At 33.2% G+C, this 20,778-nt stretch overlaps 3 protein-coding genes across 3 annotated transcripts; 1 reads left to right on the forward strand and 2 right to left on the reverse strand.

The window, feature by feature from the left end:
- Nucleotides 1-3,143: 3,143 nt before the first annotated feature.
- LOC139528464 (fructose-bisphosphate aldolase-like) lies at nucleotides 3,144-20,778 on the forward strand. The gene is made up of 8 exons (XM_071324448.1): nucleotides 3,144-3,270; nucleotides 13,419-13,537; nucleotides 13,964-14,230; nucleotides 14,839-14,999; nucleotides 16,073-16,156; nucleotides 18,436-18,610; nucleotides 18,894-19,093; nucleotides 19,832-20,778. The coding sequence occupies exons 2-8, from the start codon at nucleotides 13,426-13,428 to the stop codon at nucleotides 19,922-19,924; spliced, it is 1,092 nt and encodes a 363-aa protein (XP_071180549.1). The 5' UTR covers nucleotides 3,144-3,270; nucleotides 13,419-13,425; the 3' UTR covers nucleotides 19,925-20,778.
- On the reverse strand, nucleotides 5,739-8,416 carry LOC139526636 (zinc finger protein 862-like). The gene is made up of 2 exons (XM_071321796.1): nucleotides 7,824-8,416; nucleotides 5,739-7,362 (listed from the first exon to the last, which is right to left on the reverse strand). The coding sequence occupies exons 1-2, from the start codon at nucleotides 8,414-8,416 to the stop codon at nucleotides 5,739-5,741; spliced, it is 2,217 nt and encodes a 738-aa protein (XP_071177897.1).
- On the reverse strand, nucleotides 10,020-12,697 carry LOC139526637 (zinc finger protein 862-like). The gene is made up of 2 exons (XM_071321798.1): nucleotides 12,105-12,697; nucleotides 10,020-11,643 (listed from the first exon to the last, which is right to left on the reverse strand). Exons 1-2 carry the CDS (start codon nucleotides 12,695-12,697, stop codon nucleotides 10,020-10,022), a joined length of 2,217 nt encoding a protein of 738 aa, XP_071177899.1.

A 20,778-nucleotide genomic window follows, 5' to 3' on the forward strand; every position in this document is an offset into this window, starting at 1 on the left:
CTCCGTTGTATGTTTTCAACAACATGGTAATGTCTACCAATATTTCATATGAATATAAAAATAAGGATATTTGGTATAAATTATATTGAGAAAACTGTACCCAACGGTCCAAACATGCCAAATCACGTACATAAAAGCTGGTTTATTTCACCTTAAGGCCTTCAACGATGAACAAAAACCATAACATAACGTCAGTAATAAGAAGCCCGCTATGACACCATGTGCAATAATTCATACAGGAAAACTAATTATGACAATATAATAAAAGAAAAAGAAATATGACAATCAACAACAATATGACAACCACTGATTTACAGACTACTGACTTGAAATAGTAATGTGACATCGCAGCATAAGAACAAACTCTAAAAATCAGTGAAAATGTGGAAGATAGGAACATATATAACTGCACTTATCATAGATAACAGGATTAAAATTATGGGCGCCCGACGGACTTTTCGTCTACAAAAAACTCATAAGTGAAGCTCAAATAAAAAAAAATGAAAGAACAATTGATTCAGAAGTAAAGTCGAAAAGCATATGTCGTCTTTGTGCGTGCTCGAGTTATTGTGTCGATTGAATCATGATAAAATCATTGTGTGTAGGTTGTTGTGCGATTAAGGGCACTTGTGGTCCTGTGTCCTGTCGGTGCTTGTATTTAGGCGTTTTAAAAGCTCATGTACTGTTTATGACATATTTGCTCGAAATTGATTAGATGTGTGCATGTTAATATTTTGGTGTTGGTAAACATGGGATATTAATAGGTTGGGTTGGTTTTGTACTTGCTTTCAGTACATGTTGTGTGAGTGATCTTGGATCAGAATTTTGTGGGTTTTGTTTCTGTCTTTTGCAGTTTTTTGTTGTGATTTGTGTTAACCTTATGATCGATGTCCGACTGATATGTACTCTGAGGATTTTTAATTGTGTTGTGCTGTTATACAAATGTCATCAATTCAATTTCATGAGCTTTTAGCAAAGTGATTGTCGTTGGTGCCCGTCTTCCATATTTGATTTTATCATATACCATGTCACATTCTCTCTTTTGAATAATTTTGAGTTTAGTCATGCATGGAACTTTTAAAGCTTCCTTGGGTTTTGGCATACCTGTTAACCTGTGACGATGAAAATGCAGGTCATGACCTGCATTGAAGAATCAAATCTCAGGTCATAATGCGTACGAACTTTTCGAGCTGAATTTCAGTATTTATGGTACTTTTTTCTTATAATTTAAATCAAAGTTACCAAAACATCAATGCATGTTCACTTGGTTAAGTAATTTTAAATCTTATTAATTATTATTTCATTGCATTTGTTTTTTTTGCTCGTCATTCAAGTTCATACGATTACCTGTCGTTGTAACCATCATCTTCCTATAATTGCTGGTGAAAAGTTGTTTAATCTACAATGCTACCATGATAGTTCCATACCTGAATGTGCAGGCTATCTCGATGACTGTCTTTCATGGAACCAACAAACAAACAAAGTTTGTACTGTGATTAGTACTAGACTAGGTTTACTAAATCGATTGAAACATTATATTCCACAAAAAGTGTATGTTTAGTTTATAATAGATATGAACTTCCTCTTTTTAATTATTGCTGTACAATATGGACTGAAACATGTAATCTTAATTTGGGAAAAATGTTAAAATTACAAAAAGGGCAGTCAGAATCATTCTTAACAAAGCAGACACACCGTCAAAAATTGTATTTAAACAATTAGAATTGTTAACTTTTCAAACAAGAATCACATATCACAAAGAAGTATTAATGTATAAGTGTGTAAATAGTCTTGCATCTGCTGATCTTTGTCAATTATTTAACAATAACCAAAATGTTAAAGCTGATCTTGATGCAACTGCAAAATGGGAAGAGGACTATCTGATGGCCTTCCACTCAGACAAGTGTTATGTTCTCTCTGTCACAACTAAATGTCAACCTTTACAACAAAATTACTAGTACGACGTACACTCTTCACAATCATATTTTAGAAACGGTTACACAAACATATAGATGACAATATCTCGAAAGCCAACAAAATATATATAATCGGTTTCCTTCGAAGAAATTTGAAAACTTCAAATCAAAACATAAACATGATAAAAGAGCCAGGCATACCAAGCACTTGTCCGTCCCAAACTCGAGTACTCTTGTTCGGTCTGGAATCCCCACACTTCAGAATCTATCTCAAAGATAGAGATGGTCCAAAAAAGAGCTCAGTGCTCGGTATGCCTGCAACAGGTATCATAACACTAGCAGTGTATCGAACATGTTGAACACACTCAACTAGACTCAATTAACATAACGCAGACTGCGTGCACTCCTGGTTATGATGTGCAAGATCACACACCATCTTTTTGTTATACCATCTAGCACAATTATCATTCCATCAGACTCAAGAACCAGAAAACATCATGCTCACACCTTCAGACACATTTATACATCCAAAGACTCATACAGATTTTCATTTTCCCCATACGCAATAACGCAATGGAATCTTTTAGAGATCAGCTTACATATACTGTTCTCTCCACTATCATTTAAATAGCTTCATTTCCTGTACATAGTTTTAATCACTACATCTGTTCACTGCACCGTTTTGTGTAACTAAAATATTAATTAGTTTTAAATAGATAGGCCACGTATGCACCAGTTATTTATCATCTTTATTCACATGGGATAACTGGAAAACTTAAAGAAGAACATGAAGAAGATCATGAACCAATTTTGGCAAACTGAAATCTATCAGTTCACAGATCTAGACTGGATAAAATAAAAGTTTTACTCTTGAAAACTATCTTATTGGCTATAAAAACCTAAAATTTTATCTCAACCTCTTCTGGATTACCAGTCTGAGAAATGCATTTCTTTTGAATATGGTAACAGCTGGGAGAGACCGGCAAAATATTGTTAGTTTTGATTGTACAGTAGTTTAAATTCAAGTAGTACTAGTCAACTTATTTTAAATCAATTTTGCAATCTCAATACTAAATTTTCGACATTTTTTTTTAAATAACCGGTATACAAATTGAAAGTCCTGTAACTCGTCTGTTCTATAATTATTTTCTTTTTCGATTAACGATTAAGTACTATATTCCTGAGCTAAACAGACGTTCACGTTTTACATACGGTTTTAGTCGTGTGATACGGGTGCTCCGATAACGGAGGAGATTACTAGGAAAAGAAGACGTCATAATCAAAATACGGAAGTTGCGTATTTTTTGTTGCCGACAGGAACAAGGTTGCTGCATCACAAGCTCGCCAAATTAAGGTAATTTGCAGACAGTTATGCGATACATATGTTAATTGAGTTCCAAAACTATAACCTGTAAATGATCAAACATTTTGAAAATAATTTTGACAGCACATGTCAAGGTTTTAAACGATATATTTTTATGGTACACTGCCAACCCCACGTACAGAACAGCTGAAGCCGTGAAGGTGAATTTATACGACCTTGTCCTTTCTATGCGCCTGCTTCCTATACTGAGTGTGACCTTCTCTATTGATATATTGTAATTTGAAAGGACATTTATTGCCAAGATATTTTTATTCAGACAGAGAAGAACCCATTTGGAAATATTCTGTATTCTGTCGACACGACGACAGAGAGACTGCTTTTAACAGTAAGTTTAGTAAATGTACTATAAATTCGTATTCTGATATAATTTCTACCTTCCTATTGTGGATACAATGTATGTGTTTATAAAAAAAGTTGACTTGCATAGGAAGCATAGGCAGTTGAATTTTATCACACTATTTTTTTCATTAAAATTAATGCCATTTTAGCAAAGGTGTAATGGTTTATTTCTTCCTCTGTGGTATTTGTCAGGGTAATTTTTTTCCAGGCATGGTATTTCATAGGTAGAATTTTTCCAGAGGAGTGAAAATCTATCTGTGTTTTGCGGATAGTATGTACCGGTATATATTTGCCGTATCATAATTCACAGAATCTTGTGAAATATAGTCCAATTAACTAGTATGTTAGTTACTTGCAATCAATATATACCTGAATTTAATTATAAAATGTTTCACAAAGGTACATTGTAGAACAAACTTGCATAATTTATCAAAGGGAGGTAATTATGAGCAATTTATATTTTAAAGATATTAATATAATATATTCCTGAATCTATTTCATAGTGAAATTTTTCCTTGAATCTTATTTTTTATATACTCGTTTATATAACAAGATTTTTTAATAAGACAGATAACATTTCACAGTTAAATACTATCTAGCTGTTAAAATTGCTTTTGTTCCAATATATTGCAATTGTTATGCTATAATTTATCTGATTTCAATATAATCAACAACAACATCTTTGTCCCCAGACAAACATGCCAGAGAAAACTATTTATATAGTTAAAAATATCATCATAATCAAATTTTTCCATTACTGTTAACAGTAGTAATGCATGTTTAATGATAATTTTGTTTTTTAAAGAATGACAACATGAATGATATTTACCTAATTTTTTTCAGGAAATTTTTTCAATGATAATTTGTGAAATAATACCCATTATAATACATTTTTTTTTACAAAATAGGTTTAATTCAAATACACTATTTCATAGTATTTGTAAAGGATAATTTTTTTCTAATAACTATTCAATAAGTTAACTACCCAGATAAAATTTCACGGCAAAGGAAAAAATATCCCATGGAAATATTTTCCTCCGGATGAAAAAATAACAACTACTGTGACATTTTTTCCCCCGGATCAAATTTCACCCCGATATAATTTTGGTTTACACAGGCACTTGTATCTATCAGTATTCACCTCAAAAACTAACAAAACCTTTGAACAGACTTATTAAGAAGGTATATAGTTACGATTCTGTTGTCAGGTCATTAAAGATTGCATATTTTGGCGTTAATATTGATTCACTTATAGGGTCTTTGCATCGGAACTAAACACATTTTTTCAAAAAACAGTTGTTGGCATGACACGGGTTATGTTCTTCTCATATATGTTATGATGGTATGATACTAAACCCCTAACGGGAAGGATTGTGCCTGATGTTCATATGATGAAATCATAATCTTTCAGTCAGTTTAATTGAAGTCCGGAGCTGGCATGTCAGTTAACTGCTAGTAGTCTGTTGTTATTTATGTATTATTAATTTATTGTCATTTTGTTTATTTTCTTTTGTTACATCTTCTGACATCAGACTCAGGCTTCTCTTGAACTGAATTTTAATGTGTGTATTGTTATATGTGTTTACTTTTCTACATTGGCTAGAGGTATAGGGGAAGGGTTGAGATCTCACAAACATGTTTAACCCCGCCGCATTTTTGCGCCTGTCCCAAGTCAGGAGCCTCTGGCCTTTGTTCGTCTTGTATTATTTTAATTTTAGTTTCTTGTGTACAATTTGGAAATTAGTATGGCATTCATTATCACTGAACTAGTGCATATTTGTTTAGGGGCCAGCTGAAGACGCCTCCGGGTGCGGGAATTTCTCGCTACATTCAGGCCTCTACAATAACTTTTTTTTCAACTTGTCCTGTAGGACAAGTACTTACCAAAATGAACTTGTCCGAATGGAATTTTACTTGTCCGAAAAATAATTGTGAACTTTTTTTTTCTTTTAAAAATATAGTTAATTTTTATGTTAATGGCTTGCACAAAGTGAAATAAAAGAATATAACAGTTATAGTTTATATATTTATTATCTAGTGACATCCTAGTCAAATTTTGAAAAATGGCTACTGCATTTAGTCAAAAGGGTTCTAATTATCTAATTGTCATCAATGTCATCATCAGAGTGAGTCTGTTCCATGTCAGGATCTGGTAGTGCTCTCAATCCTATAAACTCGTGAGGGTTGAAGCCTGGTCTTTTCTGTCTTCCACTTGACCACCAGTGATTGAAGACTGAGTTTGTATCAAAATGATTGAGTTCAGGTCCTTCAACAGTTATGAATAGTAACATTATCAACATTTCTGGTTTTAGGGAAGATCTCCAGTCAGTCTTGACTCTTTTCATAGCAGAAAAGCCTCTTTCACACACAGCACTAGACAGAGGAAAAGAAAGAAGCAGCTCTAGTACCAAGATCATATTAATAAATCTTCTTTTCAGATCAGGGTAAATAAAAAAATTCTCAACAGCCACTGTTGCCTTGTGTCTCCCTATATATGCCTTAAAATCTTTCCATTCCCCGTTTTGGTCCATGATTGCATCTAAATTACATCCATTTCTTTCTAGAATTTCATGGAAATTCTCTAACAGGTATGCCATCTCTTCATTCCCATATGTGGCTAGGTCATTTCTATCTTGTGGCCATTCACTAAAAGAAAGAATGAGTGATGCTGCCTTAAGTACTGGGTCTTTCTCCATGGGTTCAAACCTGTTGTCCAGAGCAGCAACAATCAAGTCAACTATTACTTGTTTCTGTCTTGTAAAATCTTCATCAATGTTCATGTTTGAAAGTTGAATGTCTTTATATGTACTGTTCTGGGAATCTACAGTAGCAAGAAAATTTGTCAACTCTTTGCCATTTACAGTTTTTAGTTCAATCAAAGACAGATTTGCAGTAGAAATTGCATCAAACATTGCTGACAGGGTCAGGTAATCTTGCTGAAATTTTAAACTAAGAACACTGAGTACTTTTAAAATGTCAAGGAAAAAAAATACTATATACAGAAACTTGTAATCTTTGAGTTTTTTGCTGATAAAGGTAGCTCTACCTTGGACTTCTGCAGATCCAGACCTAGACTCCCGAATATGTTCAAAATGTGCTAGCAATACTCTGAACTCTCTAACCAAGACTTCAAGGGCCCTGTGAATGTGTGGCAGCCATCTTGTACCTGCAAGTTTTGTGGGCTTTAACACCTTTTCTTCTAAAGCCTCACCTATCTGCCTTAACTCTCGTAAGGCCTTTGGAGAGTATTGATAGTGCTTATACAAATACTGCAGTAAATCCTGTATTTCTTTCATATGCTTGTGGTTTTTGATTGCACTATTTGCTGCCAACTCAAGCCTGTGGGCTATACAGTGTGTTATAACTAAATGTGGCACATCACGTTTAATCAAAGTGGCTATACCACCACGACATCCTAAATTTACAGAGGCTCCATCCGAACCAAAACCAATCAATTTATCCTTCCAATTGGGTATCCCATTCCTAGTGAAGGCCCCCTCAATTTCTTTCAGAATCCCCTGGGCATCTGCTTTTTCTACATCTTCTATACTGAAGTAGTGGTTAACTGGTCTTCCGTTTTCAACAAATCTCAGATAAATTAATTCATTTTCTGTGACAGAAGAGTCTGTAGCTCCATCAATCAGAATTGAATAAAAGTGCAAATCATTCTCTATTTGCATCTTCACACCTTTGAATAAGTCTTCATATATATACTGGATAAATCTGAAAATATCAGGGATGATAGTGTGTGAAAAATCACATCTATAAAAAAAAAAAGGAGATGTGGTATGATCGCCAATGAGACAACTCTCTAATTCTCTGACTAAAGTTAGTCACTTGTATTAAAGCATACATTTGTAACAGCAATGAATGATTGATCAGTAATATTGGGTATTGTAAGGTATATAAGTTTAGCAAGCATGATCATACTAAAATAAATAATTATATCATATACAAAGTAACATGCATGAATTGAAAGCATAAATAAAAGCTGCAAGAAAAGTTAAAGTGCAAGTAGAAGTAGGCATATAATCAGAAGGCTGCTGTAGTGCAAACTAGTACATTGGGATGATGAGGATGAGGATTAATATACTAGTACATGTATACAAAGTAAAACTTGCAGTATAAAAATCTTATTACAATATATTTACTAAAATTTCAAATAATTGAGTAATTCAGTTTACCTTCTACAAGCATTATCAGATCTATAAAAATTTCCCATGTCTAGACCATTAACCTCTTGTAACTCAATCAATCTTGGAAAGTCTGTAAAGGGCTTTTCTTGCTTGCAAATAAAGTAGGCAGTGGTGATTAGTTTCTTGATTTTGTCTTCATTTTCCTTTTCCATTTTCCTAACACAGGACAAAAGAGGCCCAGACTGAGAGGAACTACAACTTCCAGATGCCTCAATTTTTTTCACTTCATCTGATTTTTTCTTCTCCTCACATTTCCTGTGTGAATTGCTTTTCCAGTGAGCAACTAATGTATCTTTTCTGAAAGCACTTGTTCCTATGAACATAGAGCAATTTCTATCTGCTAAATCAGGATAGTTGTTACACGTTTGGCATATCATAGTTTTTGATTTTGACTCATCAACCTTCCCATCATCGTCCGTATGAACAGCATATTTTAACCCAAGGAATTCCTCTTCCCAGCTCGGTAAATACGTTCTCTGTCTTTTAAGCTCGTATTCTTTCTTCCTTTCTTTATACTCTTCTTCGTCTTTTGTTTTTTTCTTTTTCCCAGTTGTAGTGAAACCAAATTTTGTTAAGTCCATGATTGTATCGAAGGGGTTTGTTTATAAAATGTCCGTCTCAGTCAATATTGTTATTTTAATCTCAAAGCTGAGTTCCGTATCTTTAAAGCGCATCACTGATAAAGTTTCTCCACTGGAGGTTGTTCTAAATGATCGGAGGAAGATTCAGTAGACTAGTATAATAAGAGTGTCGATGACTGGTTTACGTTTACAGAATGTGTTTTTTCTATGCCGAAGTTTATGACAAGACAACAGTTTAAATTTATTATCGATTGATTTTGTAATCTTATAACAGGTCAAATTAAATAATATTTTTAAAACCTTATTGATTAACCGTAACGAATTTCGTTTGATCATCAGAGTGGGGGTTAAATTATTTTCCTCAGATTATTTTACTTGTCCCATCGGACAAGCTCTACTGGGGTTTTACTTGTCCGCCCGTTTTTACCTCTGGTAGCGGACAATCGGACAAGCGTTAATGTCGAGCCCTGACATTGAAGACCTGTTGGTGAATTTCTGCTGTTGTTTTTTTCTATGGTCGGGTTGTTGTCTCTTTGGCACATTCCCCATTTCCATTCTCAATTTTATTGAAGTTTTTCTTCTAAACTGCAAGATTAAATTTACAGTGTATAAGTCTTGACTTCAAAATCGAACCACATAGATGCAGGTGAACATTATACATGTATATAAGGAAGGCATACAATTTACGTAAGAACACACATCATTGCACATACATGTATTTTATCTTTGCACTAATTTTTTTAACGTTGTACAAATTAATTATATATATTGTTTAAATGTAAATGCACAAATTAAGTTAGAAATGATCTCTGTTAGATACTTATATTAAGTTTTACCCTTGTCCATCTGTACATCCGTCCATTTGTACGTCCCAGAATTGGTTTCCAATCTCGAACTTTAGTTTGCCTCAACCAAATGTTATGTTACTTATCATGCTTATACGCAATGCTTAATACCACAAAACTCAGAATCTGAGATCAAGTACACATTTTATTTTGACCATTCTTGAGTCATATACATGTACCTTAATAATGTTTAATGCAAGTGGGGGCATCATCTGTGTCCTAAAGACACATTCCCAATTAAAGCATTTATTTTTTTACAGTTTTCTTGCAAGGATTTAAAACCCGTACTGCATACTGTAGTGTATGCATCTGTTTTTAGCTTTGGAAATGATTGCATGTTGGGTTGGTTTTGGACTTGCTTTCAGTACATGTTGTGTGAGTGATCTTGAATCAGAATTTTGTAGGTTTTGTTTCTGTGTTCTGCAGGTTTTTTTTGTGATCCGTGTTAACCTTAAGATCGATGTCCGACTGATATCTACTCTGAGGATTTCAGGCCTCTACAATAACTTTTTTTTCAACTTGTCCTGTAGGACAAGTACTTACCAAAATGAACTTGTCCGAATGGAATTTTACTTGTCCGAAAAATAATTGTGAACTTTTTTTTTCTTTTAAAAATATAGTTAATTTTTATGTTAATGGCTTGCACAAAGTGAAATAAAAGAATATAACAGTTATAGTTTATATATTTATTATCTAGTGACATCCTAGTCAAATTTTGAAAAATGGCTACTGCATTTAGTCAAAAGGGTTCTAATTATCTAATTGTCATCAATGTCATCATCAGAGTGAGTCTGTTCCATGTCAGGATCTGGTAGTGCTCTCAATCCTATAAACTCGTGAGGGTTGAAGCCTGGTCTTTTCTGTCTTCCACTTGACCACCAGTGATTGAAGACTGAGTTTGTATCAAAATGATTGAGTTCAGGTCCTTCAACAGTTATGAATAGTAACATTATCAACATTTCTGGTTTTAGGGAAGATCTCCAGTCAGTCTTGACTCTTTTCATAGCAGAAAAGCCTCTTTCACACACAGCACTAGACAGAGGAAAAGAAAGAAGCAGCTCTAGTACCAAGATCATATTAATAAATCTTCTTTTCAGATCAGGGTAAATAAAAAAATTCTCAACAGCCACTGTTGCCTTGTGTCTCCCTATATATGCCTTAAAATCTTTCCATTCCCCGTTTTGGTCCATGATTGCATCTAAATTACATCCATTTCTTTCTAGAATTTCATGGAAATTCTCTAACAGGTATGCCATCTCTTCATTCCCATATGTGGCTAGGTCATTTCTATCTTGTGGCCATTCACTAAAAGAAAGAATGAGTGATGCTGCCTTAAGTACTGGGTCTTTCTCCATGGGTTCAAACCTGTTGTCCAGAGCAGCAACAATCAAGTCAACTATTACTTGTTTCTGTCTTGTAAAATCTTCATCAATGTTCATGTTTGAAAGTTGAATGTCTTTATATGTACTGTTCTGGGAATCTACAGTAGCAAGAAAATTTGTCAACTCTTTGCCATTTACAGTTTTTAGTTCAATCAAAGACAGATTTGCAGTAGAAATTGCATCAAACATTGCTGACAGGGTCAGGTAATCTTGCTGAAATTTTAAACTAAGAACACTGAGTACTTTTAAAATGTCAAGGAAAAAAAATACTATATACAGAAACTTGTAATCTTTGAGTTTTTTGCTGATAAAGGTAGCTCTACCTTGGACTTCTGCAGATCCAGACCTAGACTCCCGAATATGTTCAAAATGTGCTAGCAATACTCTGAACTCTCTAACCAAGACTTCAAGGGCCCTGTGAATGTGTGGCAGCCATCTTGTACCTGCAAGTTTTGTGGGCTTTAACACCTTTTCTTCTAAAGCCTCACCTATCTGCCTTAACTCTCGTAAGGCCTTTGGAGAGTATTGATAGTGCTTATACAAATACTGCAGTAAATCCTGTATTTCTTTCATATGCTTGTGGTTTTTGATTGCACTATTTGCTGCCAACTCAAGCCTGTGGGCTATACAGTGTGTTATAACTAAATGTGGCACATCACGTTTAATCAAAGTGGCTATACCACCACGACATCCTAAATTTACAGAGGCTCCATCCGAACCAAAACCAATCAATTTATCCTTCCAATTGGGTATCCCATTCCTAGTGAAGGCCCCCTCAATTTCTTTCAGAATCCCCTGGGCATCTGCTTTTTCTACATCTTCTATACTGAAGTAGTGGTTAACTGGTCTTCCGTTTTCAACAAATCTCAGATAAATTAATTCATTTTCTGTGACAGAAGAGTCTGTAGCTCCATCAATCAGAATTGAATAAAAGTGCAAATCATTCTCTATTTGCATCTTCACACCTTTGAATAAGTCTTCATATATATACTGGATAAATCTGAAAATATCAGGGATGATAGTGTGTGAAAAATCACATCTATAAAAAAAAAAAGGAGATGTGGTATGATCGCCAATGAGACAACTCTCTAATTCTCTGACTAAAGTTAGTCACTTGTATTAAAGCATACATTTGTAACAGCAATGAATGATTGATCAGTAATATTGGGTATTGTAAGGTATATAAGTTTAGCAAGCATGATCATACTAAAATAAATAATTATATCATATACAAAGTAACATGCATGAATTGAAAGCATAAATAAAAGCTGCAAGAAAAGTTAAAGTGCAAGTAGAAGTAGGCATATAATCAGAAGGCTGCTGTAGTGCAAACTAGTACATTGGGATGATGAGGATGAGGATTAATATACTAGTACATGTATACAAAGTAAAACTTGCAGTATAAAAATCTTATTACAATATATTTACTAAAATTTCAAATAATTGAGTAATTCAGTTTACCTTCTACAAGCATTATCAGATCTATAAAAATTTCCCATGTCTAGACCATTAACCTCTTGTAACTCAATCAATCTTGGAAAGTCTGTAAAGGGCTTTTCTTGCTTGCAAATAAAGTAGGCAGTGGTGATTAGTTTCTTGATTTTGTCTTCATTTTCCTTTTCCATTTTCCTAACACAGGACAAAAGAGGCCCAGACTGAGAGGAACTACAACTTCCAGATGCCTCAATTTTTTTCACTTCATCTGATTTTTTCTTCTCCTCACATTTCCTGTGTGAATTGCTTTTCCAGTGAGCAACTAATGTATCTTTTCTGAAAGCACTTGTTCCTATGAACATAGAGCAATTTCTATCTGCTAAATCAGGATAGTTGTTACACGTTTGGCATATCATAGTTTTTGATTTTGACTCATCAACCTTCCCATCATCGTCCGTATGAACAGCATATTTTAACCCAAGGAATTCCTCTTCCCAGCTCGGTAAATACGTTCTCTGTCTTTTAAGCTCGTATTCTTTCTTCCTTTCTTTATACTCTTCTTCGTCTTTTGTTTTTTTCTTTTTCCCAGTTGTAGTGAAACCAAATTTTGTTAAGTCCATGATTGTATCGAAGGGGTTTGTTTATAAAATGTCCGTCTCAGTCAATATTGTTATTTTAATCTCAAAGCTGAGTTCCGTATCTTTAAAGCGCATCACTGATAAAGTTTCTCCACTGGAGGTTGTTCTAAATGATCGGAGGAAGATTCAGTAGACTAGTATAATAAGAGTGTCGATGACTGGTTTACGTTTACAGAATGTGTTTTTTCTATGCCGAAGTTTATGACAAGACAACAGTTTAAATTTATTATCGATTGATTTTGTAATCTTATAACAGGTCAAATTAAATAATATTTTTAAAACCTTATTGATTAACCGTAACGAATTTCGTTTGATCATCAGAGTGGGGGTTAAATTATTTTCCTCAGATTATTTTACTTGTCCCATCGGACAAGCTCTACTGGGGTTTTACTTGTCCGCCCGTTTTTACCTCTGGTAGCGGACAATCGGACAAGCGTTAATGTCGAGCCCTGGATTTTTAATTGTGTTGTGCTGTTATACAACTGTCATCAATTCAATTTCATGAGCCTCTAGCAAAGTGATTGTCGTTGGTACCTGTCTTCCATATTTGATTTTATCATATTACCAGGTCACATTCTCTCTTTTGAATAGTTTTGAGTTTAGTCATGCATGCGGGAACCCTGGGCTGTTGCTTTTCTTAATTAGTTTCTTGTAAACAAACCTTGAAACCTGTCAGTTTTAAAAATTTGATTTGATTTTTCAGTACAACCATGCCAGTTTTCCCACAAAACCTTTCACCTGAGCAGGAAGATGAGCTACGAAAGATTGCCAATGCCATTGTTGCCCCTGGTAAAGGAATTTTAGCTGCTGATGAATCTACAGGTACACATTATAATTAATGGAAATATAGTCAATTATGTATATTAAGGACACCCTCCGTGAGAAAACTGACCTTACAAGACAGGTGACCTTAAAAATGAGGTTAAAAAGGTACATGTATAAATATCACTATTCTTCATGTATGTTGGCATGATCAAGACAAAATGTGAGCACCTTCACCTTGACAAGACAGCTATCAAACAGCTTAAACTAGGTGACCTTTAAAGCAGGTTTAACTGGACACATATAAAGCTTCCTTACCGACATGTAAAACTCTGTTTCCTACAAATGTATGTTGGTTCAGTTTAACATGTTTTGGACTGATTAATGCATAAATCATGTCAGAAAAGATACACCAATCAGAAAAAATACAATATAGTGAAACTTTTAAGTTGAACATAGATTTCATCGGTTTTGATTGTATTTTAGGTTCTATTGGTAAGAGATTTGCACCAATCAATGTTGAGAACACGGAAGAGAACAGGAGACGTTACAGAGAACTCCTGTTCACATGTGACACATCATTGGCACAAAACATCAGTGGTGTCATCATGTTCCATGAAACATTCTACCAGAAAAACAAAGCTGGTGTGCCATTCCCAAAACTTCTCCAAGATCAGGGTATAATTCCAGGCATCAAAGTAGACAAAGGTGTTGTGCCATTGGCTGGAACAGATAATGAATGTACTACACAGGGTAGGTATACATACCAAATACATGAAATAGAGAAGGGATACCGAGGAAAATTTTAAAAGTTCTTATGTCCAGATGAACTGACAACACTAGTACTGGCAAAAAAACAAAAAAGATAAAAGATAAACAAGTTCATGAGACACTTTTTTGATCACTTAAAAGACTTTAGACAGAGAAACACAATCTCATAAAAAAACTGGGATGATCACAGAAGCTGTTGTAGAGTATTAGCAGAACCTGCTCCACTGGTGGTTCTCTTGTGTTTGTTTGAAAACGGATGTTGCTGCTGTAACTAAAAGGAAACGTACATTTCAATCTTTTTGGTTATATTGAAGATATTAAACAGTGATTGTCGATTTCAAGAAATTTTAATATGATTTGCAAGAGACTGATACAAATATAACTTTTTTTTTCTCTTTACAAGACGGTTGATAATGAAAATAGTGCATTAAAAGGTTCTAAAATATACTTATTCACAAACATCGGTGTAAGTAGACTAGTTATTCCTGCTTTACATTAATTTAATCAAATGTTTTATCTTTTTACTAATTACACTATACACAGTTGATTGATACATGAGCATTACAATTACTTTTCCTTGTAAATTTTAGGTCTTGATGGTCTCTCAGAGAGATGTGCACAGTACAAGAAAGATGGTGCTCAGTTTGCTAAATGGCGATGCGTTCTAAAAATCCAACAATATACTCCCTCATATCAAGCAATGTTAGAAAATGCTATTGTTCTGGCGAGATATGCCAGCATTTGTCAACAGGTAAGCAGTAAATGTATTTGTAATAGGTCTTCATATGTTCTTTTTTGAAATCACAATCAAGACTATTAACCCTTTCCCCAATGAGTCCTGGTTTACCAGGATTCACGCTTCAGACAGCTGACGATGAGTCTCATTTTACCAGGATCGGAATACCTCTTTTATATTTCCCGCTCAAAACAGTGCAAACATCAGTTATCTTTCTTCGTTGAATACCCAGATGAAAGTTTAAACATGTTGCTTCTGTTTGTTGAAAAGCATGTCAAAATCATTTTGCAGAGGAAATTTATGGAATTTACGAGAATTTGAAATGAGGGAACATTTTTTTGAAAGAATATGGAAGTATTGAAGCCAAACTAGTATACTTTTTTTTTTTTAACATCAAAACACTTGGAATGGACTTCAATCAGTGTCAGGAATTTGTACAGCCTCATTAAATTTTTCAAAATTTTGCTGTTTTGGGTTTAAAATTATAATTTTGGGTCAAAGAGCAGAATTTTGAGAATTTCACATAGATAATGCTGAAAATTTGAAAATTGGAATGTTTTATGAAGAAAAAATTATTAAAACATGAACAAAACTGTGAACATGGTGTTAGTGAATGAAATAAAGACACAAATAACTACAGACAAGTTTTTATAGACATTTATTATGAAGATCTCCCACTTGAGTAATGGTAGCCATGGAAGCCATCGTCTAAGAGTAGCTTCTGTCTGGGCAGGTATAGGTGAAAGGGTTAAGAAAATATAATACATAAATAGATATACATGTATGTACACACATTAGAAACAACTCCTGTCTTAATAGTAATAATAATATTTTGAAAGATGTCTACGATGTCAATATTAAATATATTGTGATGGTTGCTTTTTATCTAGGAGTACAAATTGTTGTATCTACATATATATTCAAGTTTGGTAACACAATAAAACACCATAATGCATTAGAGTTACTTCCCCTTGACTGCACACCAATTTGGTTTTTTTTACTGTTCAGTAGCTTTTGAAATGAATAAAGTTTTAAATTCATACTAATGGTAATTACTGTTGAAGAAAAGTTTGGATGTTCTTTTTCAGAATGGACTTGTTCCCATTGTAGAACCAGAAGTATTACCAGATGGAGAACATGATCTAGCAACAGCACAAAAAGTCACAGAACAGGTATTAAAACAGTCCTCATGTTTCATCACTTTAAAGTGACCCATGTTTCTTCAGATTTTCATGTAGGAAAGAAATATTATATATTTTGTAAATTCGGGTAGCAGAGAAAATTTAAGTTGGTATTGCATTTCATGTTTTTTTTATTTTGGCTGATTACCAAGATTTTATGATTTTCAATAAACATATTAAGGAAATTGATTTTCCTAGTGTTTAGGGAAAGGGGCCCAGGGCCAATGCAATTGGGGACAAAACTTTGTGACATTTTGGATTTGAGATATTTATATTAGTTCATTTATACCAATGACACACAGCATCATGAGTGCAACTTGGAAGTGGGGTCCCAAAGAAAATTTTGAAAAATTAGGTGCAAAATCCTACATTCCGAAAAGAATTAAATTATAATTGCATGAATTGCAAACAAGATTCAAGAGATTTGTAAACAAAATACCACATTATGAGACCAACAAAATCTTGCAACGATGTCTATATCACTACAAACCATTAAAAGTCTGAAATGGCCTATATCTGTACTCGACTGTACTGATTTTTACTCGACCAGTCTGCATTCGTCTGAGATTTACTTGATAATACTCGACTGTAGTCTGAACCATACTTAACAGTCTGAATGTGTACTTGACCAGTACTTAACCATTTTATACGAGTCTGAACTGTACTCGACCTAGTCTGAACCGTACTCGACCTAGTCTGAACCATACTCGACCTAGTCTTAACCAACCTAGACCTATTCTTTGTATCTATCAACTGAATTTTATCAATTTAGGAATTTTTTTAGATAAAAATGAAATTTGAACAACAACTTGAAATTAAAAATGTAATCAATACAGTATTTAAATTAAAATTTCACAATAATCAATCATAATATAACTTCAACTCAATATTAATCAACACTTACATAATAATATATATCAACTTCTAAAATATAAATAAAACAAGCTGATCAAATAATCTAAAAAAATGAATTGTGACTAATATTTTAAATATTATTCAAAATTTTATGAATATTTTGGAAGTATTTTATGGTAACTGGTCTATTTTCACCATTAACTTAAGCCTAGTATATATTTTTGGTGTCAGTTGAGTTCCGGTAATAATGCAGTGAAGGTTTTTTTATATATATAAAATAGGATATAAAACAACCTAATAAATTTTTAAAAAATGAGAGCTTAATTGTTTTGTTTTATTAAACCACGAATTTAATATAATCATGATAATAAAATTTCCATAGCAATCATTGATAACCTTTTTAAAAATGGAAATGTATTCCAAAGTAACAGTAAAAAAAAATCAATCAATTTAAGTATTTTTTTGTCAAATTAACATGGCATAAATAAAGCACTTTAATATGTTCTAATTACCTCAGTACATGTGTGTTTTACAGGTAAAAAGAAAGCCCTATTTTCTTAAATTCGTGTATTACTTATCTAGTACATACATGTATATTCGAAAGGCCTTGTTATTTAATTTAAACAGGATGTTGCAATTTTGAATCAATGTTATTTAGAATTTAATACCTGTGTCCAGGTGTGATCTTATTTATGAGTTTGCCCCCAAGCAGAGGTTATACTTTATATTTCACTACTAATCAGAAAAACAATTTTATCTATTTATTTAATTTTATCCCTTTTTGATATAAGTTATATATAATATATTTTTTTTTATCCTAGATATAATTAGAGATATATTTCTTTTATAAGGTTAAATATTTTTATAAATTTTGTTGGCTGTTGTTATATATGTCAGTTAAAAAGAAATTTATTTTAACAGTTAAAAAAGTAGAGGTGTTTTGGTCTAGTATGGTTCAGACTGGTCGAGTATTGTTCAGCCCTTTGGTTAAGTATGGTTTAGACTGGAAAAATAGGTCGAGTACATGTCGAGAATGGGTTAAGACTGTTTCAGACTGGTCGAGTAATAGTTCAGACTATTTTCAACGGCAAAGATAAGGGTCAAGTACGATTCAGTACAGTCAAGTATGGTTCAGACTGGGGTCGAGTAATGTCAAGTAAAAGTCAGACCAAGTCAGACTGGTCGAGTAAAAATCAGTACAGTCGAGTACAGATATAGGCCATTTCAGACTTTAATGGTTTGTAGTGTATACAATTGGGAATTTTAGAGCTGACATGTGGGAAAAATAGAGCATATTTTTATTTGGGACAGGGCCCAAGTTTGGATCCAAATAAGTAGGTAGGAAAATACTGTCACTCACTACCGTACGAATAAATTATTTTCACCTTAAACAACACTTCTTTAATCTATTTTAGGTTTTAGCATTTACATACAAAGCTTTAGCAGATCATCATGTCTTCCTAGAAGGAACTTTACTCAAACCTAACATGGTTACTGCTGGAATGAGCTGTTCTAAGAGGAACTCTGCTGATGAAAATGCCAGAGCTACCGTATTGGCTCTGAGTAGGACTGTCCCACCAGCAGTTCCAGGTATGTATAGATGTCCTTAAAGAAACTCAACTTGGGAACATGCCAGATGCATTTATATATAAGTAATGAGTGAAAATGTGATGTTCATTTTAAATATAAAAACATAAAGGAAAGCTAAATAAGAAATAAATTTGTTACCATTACCTTATTTGTAGTGTACAGAAATTTACACCAGTATTGAAAATGCATACACCCTTCAGCTGCCCCTGAGTGCATATTTTTTCTTTTGATTATACCAAGATAACTAACTGTGTTTTAAGAGCTTTATATTTATATTTTTCAGGTGTAACCTTTTTATCCGGAGGTCAGTCTGAAGATGATGCTTCCGTTAATTTGAATGCCATCAATACCTGTGAAGGAAAGAAACCATGGTCCCTTACATTCTCTTTTGGTAGAGCTCTACAAGCTTCTGTACTTAAAGCCTGGCAAGGAAAAGATGAAAATATAAAAACTGCACAGACAGAACTCATGAATAGAGCTAAGGTAATTAGAAGACTTTATTGTGGCCTGGTTCAAAACAAAATAATCTTCATGATAAATGAAATACCTCTTATTGAAGCGTAACACTTCTTCATATTCAATTTTCTAGATTTTGATCACTACATTTGAGAGAGAGAAATTACTTCCATTGAACCTTTCAACATTGTTTATATCCTATTCTTATCAATTAAAAATTCATAGATTGGGCATGGTGCATAAACATGGTGTATTTTTTGCAAATATCATTGTCATTGTGTAAATAATATTAAAAGTTGGAGTTATCTTTCTTTGTCTTTGATTGTAGCTGAACCTCTTCCAATACTAAAACTAATGAAATGTTTGATTTTATGCTCCAACTGCCAAATAGATGCTATCTTTACTGTACGTTGCTCACAAAAACTTTGAATAAAATACACATGAACATGCAGTTTTTCCTTCTTTTAAATTTTGGCTGATATGGCTAAGTGAACTTAGGGTTAGGGTTAGGTTTGACTCCAATCTTAATTGATTAGGATAGTCAGTTAAACTCAGTTTCCTATGGAAGGTTGGTGTTTCTCTCCAGAGACTCCAGCTTCCTCCACCAGTTAAAACTGATAGCCAGGAAATAGCAGAGTAGTGTTGAAAATGGCTTTAAACATCAATCAATTTATCAATCCTTTCAATGTATATTTAATTAATTTCAGGTTTATGTAGGCTGTAGCTCTGTTAATTTTAATGAATTTATTTCAATGTGTATTTCAGGCAAATGGTTTGGCAGCTGTTGGACAATTTAAGGGTGACATCAAGAGTTCTGCTGCCGATCAATCATTGTTTGTTGCCCAACATGCCTACTAAAGTTAGATTAATCAACGAAGTCGTCAAATTTAGCATAATACTTGGCTTTGATATTTTACTGCTTTTTTACCAAAGAACAACATTTTGAAAAAAGAACTTGATTGGTTATTGAAAAACTGGTTTCCTAACATCACTACCTGATTTGATAAAGAAAGACTGGTTCCCTAACTTCAATGTTGTTATCATAGAATCTCAGTTTCATGAGCATTTACCTTAGCTTTTCTTTATATAGATATTTATTGTACAGTTTTTACATTGTAAGTTTTAACTCTTTATTGATGATTATTTATCATTGAGATTGTACATGTAATCTTCTTTAAATTATTTATACTTATCAATGTTCTGTAATGTTAAAGTACATGTTGAAAAAAGTATGTTGTTAGAATGGAGTATAAGTCATGTTATTAGTGAGACATTTTTGATATTTTGATTTATTGTTTTGATTTGAAAGCAAAAGAGAACTAAAGGCATTATTCCAAATGTGTTAAAGTTGTTGTTCTTTACCACCAGAATGATTTAGTTTTGTTGTTAACTTTAAAGGAGATTCCAGAATCATCTCTGCTGATACATTTGAACTCTTCTGGTGAACAAAGCTTTTTTTTCGCCTTTCAGATTCTTTTGGGCTAGAGATTATTTTATAACATGGTTTATTTTTATTTCATATTTTTTGGTGCATACAGTTTTTATTGATAGAAGTGCTTACTCTTTATATTTTTTCTGTGATATAATTTAACTATTTATTTCATCCCTCAATTGATGTATGTAAATTTTTGGTTTTGTTTACAACTTTATATTGATGGAAAGTTATGAAATCTTTAGATGCAGATAAAATGAAATAAAATTAAGCATCCTTA

The sequence above is a fragment of the Mytilus edulis genome, chromosome 6 (assembly GCF_963676685.1).
Source record: "Mytilus edulis chromosome 6, xbMytEdul2.2, whole genome shotgun sequence".
NCBI classification, from domain to species: Eukaryota; Metazoa; Mollusca; class Bivalvia; order Mytilida; family Mytilidae; genus Mytilus; species Mytilus edulis.

What these genes read in the sequence shown, in the direction of transcription:
- LOC139526636 (XM_071321796.1), bottom strand. Translation starts at nt 8,416, where the DNA reads ATGGACTTAACAAAATTTGGTTTCACTACAACTGGGAAAAAGAAAAAA. An exon ending in TCTGATAATGCTTGTAGAAG is followed by an intron (nt 7,363 to 7,823) that starts GTAAACTGAATT and finishes TGATATTTTCAG; the next exon opens with ATTTATCCAGTATATATATG.
- LOC139526637 (XM_071321798.1), bottom strand. Translation starts at nt 12,697, where the DNA reads ATGGACTTAACAAAATTTGGTTTCACTACAACTGGGAAAAAGAAAAAA. An exon ending in TCTGATAATGCTTGTAGAAG is followed by an intron (nt 11,644 to 12,104) that starts GTAAACTGAATT and finishes TGATATTTTCAG; the next exon opens with ATTTATCCAGTATATATATG.
- LOC139528464 (XM_071324448.1), top strand. Translation starts at nt 13,426, where the DNA reads ATGCCAGTTTTCCCACAAAACCTTTCACCTGAGCAGGAAGATGAGCTA. An exon ending in TAATGAATGTACTACACAGG is followed by an intron (nt 14,231 to 14,838) that starts GTAGGTATACAT and finishes TGTAAATTTTAG; the next exon opens with GTCTTGATGGTCTCTCAGAG. An exon ending in ATGCCAGCATTTGTCAACAG is followed by an intron (nt 15,000 to 16,072) that starts GTAAGCAGTAAA and finishes GTTCTTTTTCAG; the next exon opens with AATGGACTTGTTCCCATTGT.